Source organism: Tiliqua scincoides, chromosome 1 (assembly GCF_035046505.1).
Source record: "Tiliqua scincoides isolate rTilSci1 chromosome 1, rTilSci1.hap2, whole genome shotgun sequence".
Lineage (NCBI taxonomy): Eukaryota > Metazoa > Chordata > Lepidosauria > Squamata > Scincidae > Tiliqua > Tiliqua scincoides.
In genome coordinates, this window is record NC_089821.1 from 249,577,332 (window position 1) to 249,598,535 (window position 21,204).

The 21,204-nt window shown below is 47.1% G+C and overlaps 1 protein-coding gene across 1 annotated transcript; it reads right to left on the reverse strand.

The window, feature by feature from the left end:
- Positions 1–738: 738 nt before the first annotated feature.
- Positions 739–6,696, reverse strand: DEGS1 (delta 4-desaturase, sphingolipid 1). The gene is made up of 3 exons (XM_066618708.1): positions 6,243–6,696; positions 3,261–4,003; positions 739–2,134 (listed from the first exon to the last, which is right to left on the reverse strand). Exons 1-3 carry the CDS (start codon positions 6,322–6,324, stop codon positions 1,988–1,990), a joined length of 972 nt encoding a protein of 323 aa, XP_066474805.1. The 5' UTR covers positions 6,325–6,696; the 3' UTR covers positions 739–1,987.
- Between the last annotated feature and the right edge of the window lie 14,508 nt (positions 6,697–21,204).

Here is a 21,204-nt window from a genome sequence, read left to right on the forward strand (position 1 = left end):
CACAGGAGTCTAGTGGGTGTTTTTTTTTAAAGGGAAAAAAGGTGATTTTCCAGTCACCATCTGAAAAGAAGCATATGAAACTGGTAGGCAAGTTAGAAGTGGCAGTCCTTGTGGGATTCCATTAAAGTCTTATCCACTCATTGGCTGCAGCAAGGGCTGTATGGAGGAGCCTTGCATTTCCTTAGCTGTATTGTTTCTTAGGGTATTTTCCTGGATTTTTAAAAAAATCACACAGAGCAACATGTTTTACTCATTCAATATACTTACAGTGAAAGCAAAACTGATTTGTCTGCATGAAGTGTTTTAAAACTAGTTAAACTATTAGAGTATCTGAACTTGAGTTAACATACTGATGAATCTGAACCCAACTACTTAACAGTTCAGCTACCTGCTTATTAGCATAACTTACTCTAGGACCAGGGCCAAAACATTTTCTTAAATCCAGAAACATGTTGATTTCTTAATTTTGAAAGAGCAAATAGAAGCTGCTATAATCGCAGAACACCAGTCAATGTTTCACCTGCCTACTAAAACAATACATCTGAACCTGGTTTGAAGTTTCTATCATGTCCTCTCTCCAGAAACCTTTACAGCAGAAAGATGGTGTCTATTAGTACAAGCAGTAGTTTAGCATATCTAAGGACACTGAGCATCAGTCAAGTTCCCCTATGAAGACAAAATGCTTTACAATATAGAATCAATGCCTACAATAATAGAATACCAACAAGCAAGCAGAACAATTAGAAATAATTTATTTTGTATGCATTTAATTTTGAAGTATGTGCTTGATCAGTCTCTACTTGCTTGGGGCATACATAAATGAGAGTACTAGTTCATTGCTTTTTTCAGGAGCACCCAAACATTAGTGGTTAGGCCAGTCTGATTTAAAGGGAAAGCCACAATTCTCATATACATAAAGCAACCTTGGGGAAGAATTAAGTTTTTGGGTCAAGATTAGATTTATGCAGAAGCAAGTGGCTGCCACTTGCCAGGCTACCTGTAGCAACAAAAATTAAAAGTGAACCTGTATTATACTGAAGGCATGCTTTGAAGAATATCCCCACATTCAGAATTGCTTAAAAAACCCATCTTTATTCAGCTGTGTATGTGTCTTACTACAACAACTGAACTGCTTCTTTTCAGAGAACACATACTCCACATTTGATGTTTTACACACTTTTTTATAAGCTTGCAGCCTTACATTTATTAGCTTCTAATCAGCTATTCTCAAACATGACAGCTAGCCTTCTAAACCTGATGCAGCTGTTGGCCACTGCTCTGCTCTACAGACCTAGGGAAAAGAATGCAAAGCTGTTTTCTAAAAGATAGTTGCTAGATACCAATTTCTATTTAACTACTAGAACTGCCCAATGGTTTTATACTGAACAGACCAACATCACCATAGTTTATACCTACACTGACCCTTGAATGCTACCCAAAGGGCCTCATTTTACCTAAAGTAGCAATTAAAGGAAAAAAGATGGCAACACTTATTTTAGCATTTGAATTAGCCAAGACATAGGGTGAGTTGCAAGCACACATTTTGTTCAGCTAGGAAGATTTACCTTTAAGCCCTCTTGCAGTTTTAACTAGAAGTTAGTTTTGAAGAAAAAGCTTTGCTAAAACATTCAGTAAAGAAAGCCAACAAACACTCCATTGTGGGCAGCAAGTTTACGCTACCAAGTGTTTAAAGAACAAAACAATATTCAAGTAGAAGACCTACCGAAACATGTTGTGTAGCATTAATACTAACATTATAAAACAGAACAGTGATTTTTAAACATTTCATTAAGCAGATGCAACAACTTCCAAGAAATGTTCATGTTCTAGCAATACTTTAATTCCTCAGATCTTGTTAGGGAATGTACCAAAATACTGATCTACACTGAAATATCAAGATACCAAGCGAATATGTTTATCAAATTATAATAGCTACAATAAAGTTATGTACTTGGTGTTTATGAAAGTAGGTTTTGTAGCTGCCACTTCACTCCTGTTTCACTTCACCCTTTAGGTGCCTTTTCATGCGTGAGTAGGGGCTGACAGTGTCATCCATAATAAAATCATAAAGCACTTTTATCCAGGAGTTATATTGTGGCAGGTCATCATAGTATTCAGATGCTATTTTCTTCACCTATAATAAAAAAGTTTGTTAGTTCATAATAATGAAGCTCATTTTCAGTTTATGAAGAAGTGGTACATGGATTTTTAGCATATATGAACAAGCTAAATGCTTAAACACTAACCTTTTTTTAAACCCAAGAGCACCAAAGCCACCAGTGGTTCTCAAACTCTCTGGGAGAGTTTTAGAGCCATGAAGTCTTTGCTGCAGGCAGCGGGAGTGGGGGGGAAGGCAGAAATGTGGTGCCCAGTATTTCGCCTCTGGTCTGGGTGCAGGGGCACACTGCCACTCATCGCTGCCTGCAGGAGCCTCCCAGGGGTTAGGGGAGCCCGGCTCCAGTCTCAACAGGGCTCCCCACACAGCAGAGTCCTCCAGAAGGCAATTGCAACCACTTCCTGTTTCTCAATCAAAAAACTGGAAGTGGTCGCAATTGCCTTCTGGAGGGCTCTGCACTGCGTGAAGAGTCCTGCTGAGGCTGGCGACGGGCTTCCCCAACCCCCAGGAGCATCCTGCAGGAGGCAGTGCACCCCTGCACCCCAATCAAAGGCATGATGCTCCCTGCCCCTTAAAAGAGAAGAGCCCAGTGCTTTAAGGCTGGGGAATCACGACGCCCGAGTTTGAAAACCACTGCCTTAAACTCCTACTATAGTTGCAAAGTTACAATGCCCAAATCAGATCTTGGAACAGAACCCACACAAATAATGAGGCTCAACCTGTATTTAGTCTTTATCCAGCAAGTAGCTGGCTATCTTGCATTCTTAAACAAGCAAGTCAGAGATTTTCTGCAGGATGAATCAATTAGTACATCACTACAGTACTTGCATTTGTTTCATAATGGATGAGGCTCAGAAGCAAACTGTCAGGGAAACATCCACAACCTCTGACTCCAGGAAAAATTGCACTCCCTTGGGCAAAGAGAGACAACCTCTGTTCACAGGAGTTAGGATATAACCCTGTATATCTGTCAACCTACATCAACACATCACACCATTTAAACTTAATAGCAGTAGCAAGTGTTATTCACTCCAGATGAGCAGCTACAGGTAACAGATAAAGCCACCTTTGGGCACATCACAGTGTGGGGAGGAAAGGTAGGATATAAATCCATAACAAACAGGTATGCACACTATGTACTTACCAGTGGAAGGTTTTTTCCAGGAACATTAGGAAAGTCATGGTGTTCATTATGGTAGCCAACATTGAATGAAAGCTTATTAAGTGGTCCATAATAGGAATAAGTTTCATGACCCTTTAAAAACATGTAGTGTTCTGCTATAAAGTGCCCTGAAATAGGATGCAAACCCAGCCCAAAGAGTGATCCTGCCATCAGGTAGAATAATGCTTTTCCTCCCCACAGATAGTATATCAGGGCATCAAAGAGCAACTGAATTGTAAAGTTGATTATTTCAAGATGAGAGACTGGCTTGGGATTGATACAGAGAGGCCGAAAAGCATAAAAAAGAGGCTGAAGAACAATCCAAATGAACTTTCTAAAACGGGTACAGAAAAACCATCCTTCAAAATCAGTAGGAATGTCCACATCAATTCCATCACCTCCAAGGTAACGATGATGATCCAAGTGGTATCTCTTGAAGGAGACAGAATATGGAAAGCCAAGTGTGAGATTGGCAAACATACCAAACCACCGATTCCACATTGCTTTAGAATTGCCAAAGGCTTCATTGTGAGAGATCTCATGAATGGCCAGAGTCATGGAGTGATCGATACAACTGCCAAATACACATGTCCAGAATATAACCCATTTCCATTCCAAGTCTTTAACTAGATAGAAAGCAACTAGCTGCACAACTGTCATGAGAATAACTATCCAAATCAAGTTGTAGTCTGGTTTCATCAAAGCTTTTATCTCTGGATATTTACCTGTTGAGAGAAAAGGATAAGTGAGAACTTCAAATATCCAGCTTTCAATTGACAATAGTTCTTTACACCCCTGAAATAGAAGGGCTGAAATAGGAGGAACACACCAATAGTTGCCCCCATGTTTGATTCAGTTTTACTTCTACAGAAGGACATCCGTAAGTTAAAGTGGATATTAAGTGCTGGAAATCTCCAATACATTCTTGAGGCTTTTACATTAGTTTAGAATTGTAAATTCTCCACCTCCAGCCATGCATGGCCTTTAAACTATTCAAGTAGAATCACTCCAGAAAGGCAGGATACAATTGAGTACATCACAGTATATAAGACAATACCCAAGTTCACATGGGATTAAGAGCAAACTGGCTGCTTAGTAAGTCAGGCACTTTTTGCTAGTAGAGCTTTATCACTGAGAATACTGATACCACTTTTCAACAAAAGTAATTCGCATCTCAAAACAGCTTACATAAAATACCTAAATGAATGGTTTGTCCTCAAAGTGCTCACCATCTTCAAAAAGATGCAAAATAGGTACCATGTTGAGGGACTGCTGCTCATCCAAGGTGACTAGATGTCATAACCACAAAACAGGGCACCCCAAAATGTAGGACATCAAGAAAAATGTAGGACATGACAATAAAATCTAAGAACACTCCTATATTTATTTCATGTGGTTATACACCATATTATTAAATTTAAAACTATATTACATATAACTTATTAATTACAAGAAGGCTATGTGCTGCCTGCAGGGGCCTGCTCACAGGGAAAAGGAGAAGATTTAAGTTTTTTCTTAGGACACAGAAGAGGACATCTGATCACCCTGTGCTCACCTTCCAATAAATACAAGAAGACGCTACAGGGGCCCTTGGTATCCACAGGGGATTGTTCCACAACTCCCCACAGATACCAAAATCCACAGGTAAGGAAATCCACGGGGGGAACATCAGGATGTTGCAGGGACTCACCTGGCAGCCACATCAGGCCCTCTGGAGATCATGCCGGCCTCCCAGCATGTTCAGAAGGCCTCCCACATGCAGCCGGAAGCCACTTTCAGTTTGTGTTTGCAACTTCCAGTTGCATCTGGGAGGCATTCTGAGCGATCAGGGCACTGAGCCACCAGGTTCATGGTAAAGTAGTGTGGCCATGAGCAGAGTCTGAGGCACCTGGAAGTGTGAGCTTGCCCATGATTTCCCCCCTGCAAGTGTCAGTCTACCTACACAGGCTGGGACAAAGTGAGAGAGCCAGGCCCAGCAGCGCCCACTGCTTGGGTGGAGTGCTTAGGCAGCCTAAGTCCCGCAGGCCTCCTTTCCATTCTGGCACTGCAGTGGCTCAGAACGACCTCGCTTTGTTTCGTGGTCACTTGGTCCAGCCAGGAGATCGAGGCAGAGCACCTCCCACGGAACTCGGGCGGGCCGCAGCTGCTTTGCGGAGAAGCTGCCGCCTGAGATGACGGCTGCGGCTCCTCACGGGGTAGAGCGAGTCCTGCCCCAAACTCCAGGCAGCTGAAGCAGACGCCCAGCGCAGCCCGCTGCTTCTGGGGGTTATTGCAGCGAAGTGCCCCGCGACGACAGGGTGCCTGGAGGCGCTCCTCCGCGGTGGGCAGGCAGGACCGCGCGCCCGGCTCTGCAGCTGGCCGCCGGCATCGCTCACGACTCGCAGAGCACGCGGTGCGCTTGGGGAAGGCGCTCGCTCTGCGGGCCGGGCCCCACTTGAGGCACGTCCTCCAGAATCCCGGCTCGCAAGGGCTCCGAAGGCCAGAAAAGCCAGGTCGGCGGGAAGCGCCTCCAAGAAGCTGCAGCGCCAACGGCGGGGTGGCTGGCCTGCCACAGCAGCGGGCAGGCAGCCGCCTTCCCGCCGGAGCGCGCTGCGACCCTGTGCCAGCTCTCCCGCGTCAGCGCCACTGAGGGCGGCGGGACTTGCTTCCGAGGATGCAGGCGCTGGCCTCCAAATGAAGGTGGGGGCGGGCGAGGAGGCTGCGAGACCGAGGGGGGGAGCGAGCGAGCGAGCGAGCGGGGCGGCAGCCAAGCCCTGCCTTCCTGTGGCGACTCCTCTCCGGCCGAGGCCTCCACGTCAGGCGCCTCAGCGGCGAAGACGCAGGCAGAGGGGGAGAGCGCGGGCTGAGGCAGCTGCCAGGCCGCCCAATAGGGCCGACGGGGCGCGCGCCTTCTCCGCCTCCCCCAGGAGAGGCGCGCGGGGTGGAAGGGAGACGGCTGCGCGGGGGGGGGAGCGCGGCACTCACGCAGGATCTCCTTGCGCCGGTCGGCGTGCGGCTGGTCCGAGTAGACCCACTCGAAGTCCTCTCGCGCCACGGTGTTCCCCATGGCCACGCGCGACGCAGCTGCTGCTTCTCCAAGCCGCTCGCTCGCTTTCGCTCCGCTCCCCGCAGGCCTATCCCGCTACCTCGCCTCCTTCGCGCGGGGGAAGGGCCACGCCCGCCTGGCCCACGCCCTATTGGCTCCACCGGCCGTGACGTCACGGAAACCGCTAAGCGGCCGCATGACGGGGGTGGGCGCTTCTTCGAGACGTTAACCCTTCGCCTCTCCTGCCTGCGCAGGCGTTGCGCGCGCCTCCCCCGACGACCCGGGTCTCGGAGGGGCGCTCGGCCAGGCGTGGCCTTCCTGGAAGTGAGTTCTTCTGAGTAGACAGGCATGAGGCTCACAGAGCGTCCCAGCGGGCACTGGCCACCCCACCCCGCCCTCGGCCTCGGCCTCGTCAGCCTCCTCCACAGTCCTCCCCTTGCGCTTGCTGCTGTGTCTTTTCTCAGCCTCGGCGGCGGCCCTGCCCCGAGGATATGCCCCGTGGCTGGTCAGGTGGACCCTGAAGGGAGGAGCCCTGCGGGCGCGGACTACTCTCTGCCCCGTTGTGCTCTTTTCTGTGCCACAGCGACACAATGGGGGTGTGGGAGACACCTGAGGAAGGGGCAGCAATGCAGAATCACGTTTCCCCCCCCCCCAACAAAACAATTTAAGCAAGCAGTAGACTGCAATGACTGGTCCCAAGGCTGTGTTTTTCAGACCCCAATGGGGTCACAAAGCCTCAGTTGTGGGGTTGTGGCAGCTGAGCAGGGCCAGGGCTACAGTCCTATCCACTCTTTCCTAGGAGTAAACTCCATGACCATAATGGAGTGTACTTCTGAGTAGACATGCATAACATGTCTAAGGGCCCAGTCCTATCCAGTTTTCCAGGACCAGTGCAGTTGTGCCAGTGGGGCATGCGCTGCATCCTGTGTCGGGAAGGCAGTCACAGAGGCCTCCTCAAGGCATGGGAACATTTGTTCCTTTACCTCAGGGCTGCATTGGGGCTGCACTGTGCTGGAGAGTTGGATAGGATTGGGCCCTAAAGCACCAACAGGTAAAGGAGGGAGGCACCTGATGTGCCCCTTCAGGTACCAGGCGATTGAGTCCCAGTCCTGCTCAGGTTCTTAGTAATTGTGTGAAAATAGCTTTCAGTAGTGTCAGGCTTCATGGTAACTTTTTCTGTTCTCTCTAATAAGAATATTTGGTCACAGTGAACAGTGCTGGGAGGGAATTGCAGGGGCGAGGAGGCGACAGGGGTGAGGGTGGGTGAATAGGGTCTGGAAGGGGACACGATCAACAGTGGAGACCCCAGACTCATGCTTTATTTATTTATTGGGGTCATGGCATGAACAAGGTTGAAGACCACTGTCCTAAGGTATCAAAAAAAGCAGACTATCACACAAAAACATTCCAGGCTATCAATAGTTTTCCAGAAAATGGACTCAAATGCCTGTTGTTGGCAACCTTCAATCTCGAAAGACTATGGTATCGCGCTCTGAAAGGTGGTTCTGGCACAGCGTCTAGTATGGCTGAAGAGGCCAATTCGGGAGTGACAATCCCTTCCACACCGGGAGCAAGTGCAGTCTGTCCCTGGTCTGTCTCCCTGGCTATGGGCCTTCCTTCTTTGCCTCTTTGCCTCAGACTATTGGCAAAGTGTCTCTTCAAACTGGGAAAGGCCATGCTGCACAGCCTGCCTCCAAGCGGACCGCTCAGAGGCCAGGGTTTCCCACCTGTTGAGGTCCACTCCTAAGGCCTTCAGATCCCTCTTGCATATGTCCTTGTATCGCAGCTGTGGTCTACCTGTAGGGCGCTTTCCTTGCACAAGTTCTCCATAGAGGAGATCCTTTGGGATCCGGCCATCATCCATTCTCACGACATGACCGAGCCAACGCAGGCGTCTCTGTTTCAGCAGTGCATACATGCTAGGGATTTCAGCACATTCCAGGACTGGGTTGTTTGGAACTTTGTCCTGCCAGGTGATGCTGAGAATGCGTCGGAGGCAGCGCATGTGGAAAGCGTTCAGTTTCCTCTCCTGTTGTGAGCGAAGAGTCCATGACTCGCTGCAGTACAGAAGTGTACTCAGGACTCAAGCTTCCATCAGCTTCTTGTTGGACCAGACTCTCTTTGTGAGTCTGGAAAACGTGGTAGCTGCTTTACCGAAGCATCTGCAAGAGGGATCTGAAGGCCTTAGGGATGGACCTCAACAAGTGGGAAACTCTGGCCTCTGAGCGGCCCGCTTGGAGGCAGGCTGTGCTGCATGGCCTTTCCCAGTTTGAAGAGACACTTTGCCAACAGTCTGAGGCAAAGAAGGAAGGCCCATAGCCAGGGAGACAGACCAGGGACAGACTGCACTTGCTCCCAGTGTGGAAGGGATTGTCACTCCTGGATTGGCCTTTTCAGCCATACTAGACGCTGTGCCAGAACCACCTTTCAGAGCGCGATACCATAGTCTTTCGAGACTGAAGGTTGCCAATCGGTATTGGTATCGAGAGAAAGAGTGTCGGAGATCGTTGAGCCAAGGTACACAAAGTCATGGACAACCTCCAGTTCATGTGCAGAGATTGTAATGCAGGGAGGTGAGTCCACATCCTGAACCATGACCTGTGTTTTCTTCAGGCTGATCATCAGTCCAAAATCCTGAACCATGACCTGTGTTTTCTTCAGGCTGATCGTCAGTCCAAAATGCCACCTTACAGGATAGGCAGACCAACCAAATTCACAAGTCTCGTTCTTGAACTGGGACTGACAAAGCAAGCCACAATCTTTCCCATTTCCACATTCTAATAGATAATTGGATTAGAGATTATGATTTTCTGGAAAGGGAGCCAAAAGCATCCCTCCAGCAAGGCTGAGATGTTCCAGACCCTTTTTCCTGGATAATATTTTTGTAAATTTGTTTTGCGCAATCTTGCACTGTTTCAACCTCTGTGTGTTCCAGCTTTCAGACACACATCTGAAACAGAACCAGAAAGGGCACAATCCTAACCCCTTATGTCAGCGCTTTCCAGCACTGGCATAGCAGTGCCTATGGGACATGTGCTGCATCCTGCAGTTGGGTGTCACTCACAGAGGCCTCCTCAAAGTAAGGGAATGTTTGTTCCCTTACCTCAGAGCTGCATTGCCCTTAAGTCAGTGCTGGAAAGGACTGACATGAGGGGTTAGGATTGCGCCCTAAGTAACTTGGGGACTTCGTGTATTGCAATGGATTCATGTCTAACATACTGTATCGTTTTCATATGTTTCTAGCATATCCCCCTTGCATCCATTTAATTTACCAAGGGCCTGTCTCATTTCAACTTTCGCACCATCCCAAAATTCTGTCTTCTGTGTAACTCCTGCATGTTTACTCGGACACAGGCCCCACTTAAGTCCCAGTGAGACTTACTTCCAAGCAAGTATGCATAGAACTGCAGATTCCCTAGTCAATTAATAATATTGTGATTTGTTGGAACATGAGTTAATGCCAATAAAGGTTTCTAAATCTAAATATTGTGAGTATTTTTGTTAGGCTTTCCATACAAAACCAAAGAGATGGATGTGGAGATGGATGTGGAGCAACTAGAGAATAGGATTGCCAACCCTCCCCCCCAAAAAAGAGCCTGTGCTTTTCACATTACAAAGAAGATTTTATTTTTTTCAAAAGAAGTTCTGCTCTGTCCATTTTGAAGATTCAGTTTAGCCATGTAGAAAGCAGTTTTTTTGCTTTTTTTATCCTGCCGTGTTAAAGACAGAAAATCTTTAGGTCCTGGTTATCTCATACCAACAGCACAATCTTATGCATGCCTATTCAGAAGTCAGCCCCACTGAATTCAGTAGGACTTAATCCCAGGTAAGCATGTATAGGATTGCAGTCTAGTTTTATTGAACATATTGTGAGGAACCAGGATGGCCTATTCAGTTAAGATCTTGGGTTGGGAAGAATGAAGTTGTGAAATGAAGAATGGGTTGTGAAATTGTTTTTGGAGTAAGTGAAGAACTAAATAACCACTTTTGTTTCCTTAAGGCAGTGGTTCTCACACATTTAGCACTGGGACCCACTTTTTAGCATGAGAATCTGTTAGGACCCACTGGAAGTGATGTCATGACGGGAAGTGACATCATCAAGCAGGAAAAATTTTTAACAGCCCTAGGCTGCAATCCTACCCAAACTTACCCAGGAGTTTGTCCCATTTACTCAGAGGTGTAGGTAGGTGATTTGACACCCGGGGCCCATAAAATTTTGTCACCCCATATGAGTTAATTAATTATTAATTATTGATTATATTGTTTAATTAATTAATTTGCTTTTTATACCACCCTTCCTCTAAGCACCTCAGGGTGGTGTAGATGGTTCCTCCCCTTCTTTTGTCCTCACAACAACCCTGTGAGGTAGGTGAGACAGAGATAGTAATAGTCATGACATGGAATGAATAATAATAATGGCCAGAAAAATAAATGCAGTGAATATTTCCCCACAAGCAATGGATGAAATTCTGCATCAAATGGTATATAACATGATGGTATTATTCCTAAAAGCCACGATTTCCAGAATTTTGGTCACTAGGGTGTCACTACCCCCCCCCCATGTCTCATTGGCCTGTTTTGAGTTAAGGCAGTGGTTCTCAAACTTTTAACAATGGAACCCACTTTTTAGAATGGCAATCTGTCCAGGACCCACCGGAAGTGATGTCATGGCTGGAAGTGACATCATGAAGCAAAATAAAACAATTATAAATAATTAAATTAAAGAAAAACAGATAAATAAGGGAAGTCAGCCCTGTTTCACCAAGTGAATTTTCTCTGTAGCCTGCCTGCAGTGACACCCCCCCCACACACACACACAGATAAAGCAGTGAGATTTTCAGCCCTCCCCAATGCCCACCTTACCAGCTCAAGCCTCTGGTTTATTCTTTGGGGGGGGGGGTCACTGCCTGCAATAACACCCCTCCCCCCCGATAAATAAAGCAGTGAGATTTTCGTCCCTCCCCAGTGCCCACCTTATCAGCTCAAGCCTCTGGTTTATTCAGGGGGGGGCTGCCTTCTGGAGCATTTGTTGAGCTCCACTTTCATCAGATGGGGACCATGCAGCTAGCCTTGCATTCCCCTTTGCCTGACTTGACCAGGACCCAAGGCACATTTGCTTACTCACGAGTAAATGCGACGATGTGGCTTACTTTCACTTTCCATAAGGCTCAATACATTCCTGTGCTTGGAGGGAGGGACTTCCTTCTTGGGTGTTTTTGGGGGGCTGCTTTCATTGGATAGGAACCATTCAGGTGGCATTGGATTCCTCTCAGCCTGCCCTTTCTGACTAAATATGGCAGGTTCACCTACTCGCAAGTAAACGTGCAATACGGCTCAGTTTCATTTTCCATTAGGTTTTATGCATTTTTTTGTTTCCCGTTTTTTGGCCATAACTTTTGATAGAAAGGAGATATTTCAATCCGGTTTGTTTGCATTGTATTCCGCTGGAAATTCTGCATCCAATGGTATATAGCATGATGGGGTTACTCCTAATCCTCGCGATGTTAGCAATGTTGGGGCATTTGTGGTGTTACACTCCCCCAAGGGTGGTACCCGGGGCGGAGCGCCCCCCGCCCCCGCTAGTTACGCCACTGCATTTACTATCATTGTTAAAAAAATATACATAGTAGTCTGTTAAAAGTACAACACTGTAACATTTCCCCAAATGCAGTCACATACCATGGTAGCATCAAGTCTAATATATTAAAAATAAAATATTGAAATGAATGGGGACCCACCTGAAATTGGCTCATGACCCACCTACTGGGTCCCGACCCACAGTTTGAGAAACATTGAGTCATAGACATTTGTTATTTTCATGCATATTGGATTAACATTATCTCTTTTCTATCCTCTACCAATGCAATCTACTTTCTACCAATGTATAACATTAAAAAGGTGGCAGAGCAGCTTTTAAACTGACCCCTTGGGGAAAGCCAACAGGAGCCGACCAGCATCTGGTTCAGGACTCCTCATCCCTATGGGACAAGGATGGGGAGGTTAGAGAACAACAAGGTAAAGACAGAGTAGGAGAAGAAATTGGGAATGGAAACATGATGGGATGTGATAGACTGCTTGGCACAATGAGAGGATGCAGGGATACTGTACTGTTGGCAACCTTCAGTCTCAAAAGACTATGGTATCGCGCTCTGAATGGTGGTTCTGGAACAGTGTCTAGTATGGCTGAAAAGGCCGATTCGGGAGTGACATTCCCTTCCACACCGGGAGCAAGTACAGTCAATCCCTGGTCTGTCTCCCTGGCTATGGGCCTTCCTTCTTTGCCTCTTTGCCTCAGTCTGTTGGCCAAGTATCTCTTCAAACTGGGAAAGGCCATGCTGCACAGCCTGTCTCCAAGCGGGCCGCTCAGAGGCCAGGGTTTCCCACCTGCTGAGGTCCACTCCTAAGGCCTTCAGATCCCTCTTGCAGATGTCCTTGTATCACAGCTGTGGTCTACCTGTAGGGCGCTTTCCTTGCACAAGTTCTCCATAGAGGAGATCCTTTGGGATCCGGCCATCATCCATTCTCATGACATGACCGAGCCAACACAGGCATCTCTGTTTCAGCAGTGCATACATGCTAGGGATTCCAGCACATTCCAGGACTGTGTTGTTTGGAACTTTGTCCTGCCAGGTGATGCTGAGAATGCGTCAGAGGCAGCGCATGTGGAAAGCGTTCAGTTTCCTCTCTTGTTGTGAGCGAAGCATCCACGACTCGCTGCAGTACAGAAGTGTATTCAGGACGCAGGCTCTGTAGACCTGGATCTTGGTATGTTCTGTCAGGTTCTTGTTGGACCAGACTCTCTTTGTGAGTCTGGAAAACGTGGTAGCTGCTTTACCGATGCATTTGTTTAGCTCGGTATCGAGAGAAAGAGTGTCGGAGATCGTTGAGCCAAGGTACACAAAGTCATGGACAACCTCCAGTTCATGCGCAGAGATTGTAATGCAGGGAGGTGAGTCCACATCCTGAACCATGACCTGTGTTTTCTTCAGGCTGATTGTCAGTCCAAAATCTTGGCAGGCCTTGCTAAAACGATCCATGAGCTGCTAGAGATCTTTGGCAGAGTGGGTAGTGACAGCTGCATCGTCGGCAAAGAGGAAGTCACGCAGACATTTCAGCTGGACTTTGGACTTTGCTCTCAGTCTGGAGAGGTTGAAAAGCTTTCCGTCTGATCTGGTCCAGAGATAGATGCCTTGTGTTGCAGTTCCAAAGGCCTGCTTCAGCAGGACAGCGATGAAAATCCCAAACAAGATTGGCGCAAGAACACAGCCCTGCTTCACTCCGCTTCGGATGTCAAAGGGGTCTGATGGGGAGCCATCAAAGACAACAGCGCCCTTCATGTCTTTGTGGAAAGATCTGATGATGCTGAGGAGCCTGGGTGGACATCCGATCTTGGGGAGAAACTTGGAGAGGCCGTCCCTGCTGACCAGGTCGAAAGCCTTTGTTAGATCTATGAAGGCTATAAAGAGTGGCTGTCATTGTTCCCTGCATTTCTCCTGGAGTTGTCTGAGGGAGAATACCATATCAGTGGTGGACCTGTTGGCTTAGAATCCGCACTGCGATTCTGGATAAACGCTCTCTGCAAGTACCTGGAACCTCTTTAGTGCAACTCGGGCAAATAGCTTTCCTACAACGCTAAGGAGAGAGATGCCACCGTAGTTGTTGCAGTCACCCCTGTCACCTTTGTTCTTGTACAGTGTGATGATATTTGCATCCCTCATGTCTTGAGGTACTCCACCTTCTCTCCAGCAGAGACAGAGGATTTCATGCAGCTCAGTGACAATGATCTATTTGCAGCACTTTAGGACTTCAGCAGGGATGCTGTCTTTTCCAGGTGCCTTGCCAAAGGCAAGGGAGTCCAGGGCTACATGAAGTTCTTCTAGGGTTGGTTCACTGTCAAGCTCCTCCAGCACAGGCAGGCACTCAGTGTTGTTCAGCGCTTCTTCGGTGACTACATTTTCTCTGGAATATAGCTCAGAGTAGTGCTGCACCCAGCATTCCATCTGCTGCACCCGATCCTGGATGACCTCACCTATGGCAGAGGGGCAATTTTCTTCTGTGTTGGACCTAGGGCCTGTTTGATACTTTCATACATCCCCTTGATGTTGCCCGTGTCAGCTGCTATCTGTATCTGGGAGCAGAGCTGGAGCCAGTAGTCGTTAGCACATCTCCTGGCATTCTGCTGGACTTTGCTGCGGGCAGCTTGGAGGACCTGCAGGTTGCGCTCACTGGGACAGGCCTTGTATGCTGCTTGAGTTCTCCTCTTTTCCTCAATGACTGGTGTCAACTCCTCAGAGTGGGCTTCAAACCAGTCTGCCGCCTTGTTGGTCTTCTTGCCAAATATGGACAAGGCGGTGTTGTAAACGGTATTCTTGAAATGTTCCCATCTGTTGGATGCGTTTGCGTCGGCCGGGCCTGGAAGAGATTCCTCAAGCACTCGTGCAAATTCACTTTTCTCTGATCCCGGGTCTTGCTGGTATTAATGTGAGGTCTTCCTTCCTTTTTTGTGTGATACAGTCGCTTAGTTTGCAGTTTCACTCTGCTGCACACCAGGGAGTGGTCAGTGTCGCAGGCAGCACCCTGATAGCTGTGTGTGATCTTGATGCTGGGAAGGCTGGAGCGTCTGGTGAGAATCAGGTCGAGCGTCTGGTGAGAATCAGGTCGAGAATCAGGTCGAGTATCTGGTGAGAATCAGGTCGAGCTGGTGCCAGTGCTTTGATCTTGGGATAAAGGAGCTAACAAGCAGCCCATCCTGGGGCATTCCATGTAGAAATGCTTTTATGCAAATGCCCGAAGTCTCCGAGCAAAGATGGGAGAACTGGAATGTTTCGTGACTAGAGAAAACTTTGATATAGTGGGCATAACAGAAACCTGGTGGAATGCGGAAAATCAGTGGGATACTGCAGTCCCGGGCTATAAACTATACAGGAGGGACAGGGAGGGGTGTGTTGGAGGTGGGGTGGCCATTTATGTTAAAGAAGGGATAGAATCCAGCAAAGTAGAGATTGAAGGCAGGTCCAACTCCACCATAGAATCTTTGTGGGTTAAAATATCAGGCTTGAGGAGCAATGTAATACTGGGGGCATGCTATCGTCCTCCGGACCAGAAACCAGAAGGGGAACATGAAATGAGGAAACGGATCAGGGAGGTGACAAGGAGGGACAGGGTTGTAATCATGGGGGACTTCAATTATCCTCACATCGACTGGGTCAATTTGTGTTCTGGTCATGAAAAGGAGACCAGATTTCTTGACATGTTAAATGACTGTGCCTTAGAGCAGCTAGTCATGGAGCCCAACAGAGGACAGGTGACTCTGGATTTAATATTGTACGGTACTCAGGACTTGGTTAGAGATGTCAATGTTACTGAGCCAGTGGGGAACAGTGATCTTGCTGCGATCCATTTCGACATGCACGTTGGGGGAAGAATACTGGGCAAATCTGTCACAAAACCTTTGACTTCCATGAATAGACTTCGTTAGAAGGAGACTGGTTAGAAGGAGGTTGAAAGGGAAGGAAAAAAATAGTTCAATCTCTCCAGAGTGCATGGAGACTGCTTAAAACAACAATAACAGAAGCCCAGCAGAAGTGTATGCTGCAAAGGAAGAAGGGTTTGACTAAGTCCAGGAGGGTGCCTGTATTGCAAACAAGCCAAGTTAGAGAGGCCGTAAAGGGCAAGGAAGCTTCCTTCCATAAATGGAAGTCTTGCCCTAATGAGGAGAATAAAAAGGAACATAAACTGTGGCAAAAGAAATGTAAGAAGGTGATACAGGAGGTGATACGGGAGGAACACATAGCCAACAACATTAAGGGGAATAATAAAAGCTTCTTCAAATACGTTACAAGCAGGAAACCCGCCAGAGAAGCATTTGGCCCTCTGGATGGGGAGGGAGGGAAAGGGGAGATAAAAGGAGACTTAGAGATGGCAGAGAAATTAAATGAGTTCTTTGCATCTGTCTTCATGGCAGAAGACATCGGACTGATACCACTGCCCGAACAGCCCCTCCTAACCAAGGAATTAAGTCAGATAGATGTTAAAAGAGAAGATGTTTCAGACCTCATTGATAAATTAAAGATCAATAAGTCACTGGGCCCTGATGGCATCCACCCAAGAGTTATTAAGGAATTGAAGAATGAAGTTGCTGATCTCTTGACTAAGATATGCAACTTGTCCCTCAAAACAGCCACGGTGCCAGAAGATTGGAGATCCTGTCCAAATGTCCAAATGTCACACCGATTTTTAAAAAAGGAAGGAGGGGGGACCCAGGAAACTATAGGCCAGTCAGCCTAACATCTATACCGGGTAAGATGGTGGAATGCCTCATCAGATAGAATCTCAAAACACATAGACGAACGAGCCTTGCTGAGGGAGAATCAGCAGGGCTTATGTAAGGATAAGTCTTGCCTCACGAACCTTTTATAATTCTTTGAAAAGCTCAACAGGCATGTGGATGCGGGAGAACCAGTGAACATTACATATCTGGACTTTCAGAAGGCGTTTGACCTGGTCCTTCACCAAAGGCTACTGAAAAAACTCCACAGTCAGGGAATTAGAGGGCAGGTCCTCTCATAGATTGAGAACTGGTTGAGGACCAGGAAACAGAGTGGGTTTCAATGGGCAATTTTCACAAAGGAGAGAGGTGAAAAGCGGTGTGCCCCAAGGATCTCACCTAAGACCAGTGCTCTTCAACCTCTTCATAAATGACCTGGAGACAGGGTTGAGCAGTGAGGTGGCTAAGTTTGCAGATGACACCAAATTTTTCCGAGTGGTGAAGACCAGAAGCGATTGTGAGGAGCTCCAGAAGCACCTCTCCAAACTGGCAGAATGGGCAGCAAACTGGTAGTTGCGTTTCAATGTAAACAACTGTAAATTAGTGCACATTGAGGCAAAATATCAAAACTTCACTTACAGGCTAATAGGTTCTGAGCTGTCTGTGACAGAACAGGAGACAGATCTTGGGGTGGTGGTGGACAGCTCGATGAAAGTGTCGACCCAATGGTGGCAGTGAAGAAGGCCAGTTCTATACTTGGGATCATTAGAAAAGAGATTGAGAACAAAACAGCTAATATTATAATGTTGTTGTACAAATCGATGGTAAGGCCACACCTGGAGTATTGTGTCCAGGTCTGGTCACCACATCTCAGAAAGGACATAGTGGAAGTGGAAAAGTTGCAAAAGAGAGCAACTAAGGGTACAATCCTAACTCCTTATGTCATTGCTTTCCAGCACTGGCATAGTAGTGCCAATGGGAAGTGTGCTGCATCTTGCAGTTGGGTGGCACTCACGGAGGCCTCCTCAAAGTAAGGGAATATTTGTTTCCTTATCTCAGAGCTACATTGCTACATAAGGGGTTAGGATTATGCCCTAAGGCTATGACGTTTGGGTCTCTTCAGCCCAGAAAAGAGGCGCCTGAGGGGGGACATGATTGAGACATACAAAATTATGCATGGGAAGGATAGAGTGGATAGAGAGATGCTCCTTACACTCTCACGTAACACCAGGACCAGGGGACATCCACTAAAATTGAGTGTTGGGAGAGTTAGGACAGACAAAATAAAATATTTCTTTACCCAGTGTGTGGTTGGTCAGTGGAACTCCTTGCCACAGGATGTGGTGATGGCATCTGGCCTAGGTGCCTTTAAAAGGGAATTGGACAAATTTCTTGAGGAAAAATCCATTATGGGTTACAAGCCATGATGCGCATGTACAACCTCCTGGTTTTAGAAATGGGTTATGTCAGAATGCCAGATGCAAGGGAGGGCACCAGAATGAGCTCTCTTGTTATCAGGTGTGCTCCCTGGGGCATTTGGTGGGCTGCTGTAAGATACAGGAAGCTGGACTAGATGGCCAATGGCCTGATCCAGTGCGGCTGTTCTTATGTTCTGTATTCTTTGCATGCACCTCTGGGTTCTGTGCACAACTGGCAGCCCGAGCCTATGCATGTCTACCCATTGTGTTCAATGAGATGTATTCCCAGGAAAGGGTGGATAGGACTGCAGCCTGAGAGCAAAATCCTGAGCTTGATGTGCCGGCTTATTGCAGGCGCGCACTGTCGCAAATGTGCTGTAAGCCAGTGCTGGGATAGTGCCCATGCTAACCCAGCACTGGCTGGCACCGGGCTAGCGCCAGGTAGGCACTCGGCCTCTGCTGCTCGGCGGTCGCATGGACCACCGAGCTACAGTAAGGAAAGCAGGGTGCGGGGGGAGGCAGGGAGGAGGCGTTCCAGGGAGGGGGGAGGCTGGTGCAGGGGGGGAGAAGGCGTGACGGGGAGGGCAGGAGGCATGCTGGGGGGAGGGAGCAGGGAGGGAAGGAGGTGGGTCCAGTGGAGCTCTGCTCCATCAGATCCTGTCCATTCATGTGGGGCTCAGCGCCCTACATGTTTACCTCATCACTGACCTTTTGGTCAGTGGTGAATTGAGTAGCCCCATTGCAGGGCTACTTTCCTTTCCTGCGAGAAGGGAATGAAAGTTCCCTTCTCCCAAGGTGCTGCCTGCTGTAGCCCGTGGTGCGCAGGATCCGGAGGCAGCCATTTTCTGTGCTGGCAAAGCTGCGTGCCACGGGAGCTCAGGATTGGGCTGTGAGTGTCCTACAGCGTCTTAATTCATATTCCAGTATTTTATAGGCAGCCACCTTCCCTGTTTTCATCCTGATCACAGATCATCAGTAAGGTCTCTTACAGTTTTCCCATGGAAAACTGGGAAATAGAGTGGCTGTCTATAAAATACTGGAGTTTGTGTGTGTGTGTGTGAGAGAGAGAGAGAGAGAGAGAGATCCTTTCCAGTTCCAGTCCACACTCTACTAATTCCATATTAAGATAACTGTAGAAAACCTAACTGTTGAAAAGGTCACGTAATGTACGAGTCATATATTTTCACCGTGAAACCTGAGTAGTGCTTTTTAAATACGAGTATATAAAATAAATTTACATTTTTAATGTAATGTAATGATGGTGATGAGCCAGCTTCTGCTACTCTCACTCCCTGGATTAGAAAAGGAAAAGGGAGAGGGAGTGGAACAATAGCGTACCTAGGTGGCAAATGCCCAGGCACCACAACTGCAGGGGTGGCAGCCCCAGCCTTGGCCCCCCTGCCACCCATTTTTAATTTTTTTTTAAGAGAGAAGACAGCAGCTCCACCAGCTTCTTTCCCTTAAAAAAAAACCCTTCATGATGAATGAGGGAGCGGCCCAGAATTGCACCCGGAGTGGCTGCGATTTGCAGCCACTTCAGGCATGATTCTGGTCCTCTGGTCCCCCCCCCCTTCTTTATAGAAGGAGAGAAAATATGCAGCCCAGAGTAGAATTGGGCTGGAACTTGCAGCCGCTCCCAGCTTGATTCCGTGTCACTCTGGGCTGTATCTTTCCTCTCCTTGGAGGAGAGGAAGAGAGCAGCCAAGAGGAGCATAGGGTTGTGCAAGGAGAGGCTTCAACTCCCAGTGCAGTTCTGAAAGTGATTGCAGTGACATGATGATGTCACCGCAATTATTTTCAGATCAGGGGTGGGGGTGGCAGCGTGGGAGGCAGCCTGGGACAGAGAAAAAGCCTCTGTCTTTGGAACAGAAGAAGTGTGGCGATCAGGAGAGTGGTGTGCCCATTAGAAAAGCTTCTTTCACACGTCTTCTTCTGCTCCATCCCCCTTTTATTTTCCAACCCAGCGATCAGGAGCAGCAGTGGAGGTGAGCAGGCAAGATGAAGGTGAGAGCTCTTGCCAATCTGGTACCTGAGATGACGACCTCATGAATGGGCTGCCCTGTATGTTTACATATAAATACCACTTTGTTTTGCAATATTATAGTCAGTTGCTTTCGTTTTTCCTTGAAACTGTGCAACATATCACAGAGAACTTGTATTGTTCTTTGACTCACAGATATATCCTTATGTCAATAGTCCCAAGTATACTTAAGTAGGATTAGAGAAAGAAGTTTTTTTCCACTTAAAGTCTCCAAATAATAGCTGAATACTGCGATAAACTGTGAATGAAACTACAGTGAAGACAAAGATATAAGTGCCAGATATAAGGCCATCATGTCATAAACTCATAAAAATAAACCAATAAAACAGAAGAATGTTACCTGGGGCATGCCAAACTTACTTTACAAATAGTGAAGGACTACCATGCATTTTAGACAGATAATCCATCCAGGCTCAACACAGCTCAGGCAACTATGGAAAGTTTTGCTATTTAGAAAACAGATCAAAGAAGATTTTTAAAAACAATCTATATTGGGTTTTTAAAAAATTATCCTTTACATTTAAAATATGTTGTAGTTTAATAAATAAAAATAAGATTATTCAATATACTAAAATACGTAATCATTACAGCAATGTATAGTTTCAGCAATTTAAGATGTCCTTTTCTCTAAGAAGAAAGAATCTCTTAAGCAGAGTCTCTTTTCTGCATCCACTTGCATTGTTTCCTGTTCTGGGTGCCAGCTCTGGCGGTGGGCAGGGTTGTTCTTTGGGTTCCGAGGAAGAAGCAAGCGTAGTCCAAGGTTGTCATGAAGGAACTTTATTTACCTGAAGTCTAAGAGCATCAGACTTACAGGAGCACCTCCAGGCATAAGACTTAACAGCATTTCCAGGCATAAGATTTACAGGAGTTTTCAAGCATAAGACTTGCCACATTTCTAGGCAATGCACTAGTCTGACACAGCCTTCAGCATGCATGGCCCAGGAGCAAAGCAATGGATGAATATATGGACTTATACAGACAAGAGTTTACTGCTAAAGCAGTACAACAAGACATATGTATTCCCATCACTTGGGCGAAGAGCTACAAGCAGGTGCAGCTAAGTTGATACAAGGGAAGAATAAATGTAGCTTGGAGCTTTTGGAATAAGCACTCAGGAATGCATCTTATCATCCTATTCTCAAAACACTGGGCAGCTGCAGTGGCTGAGGTCATTG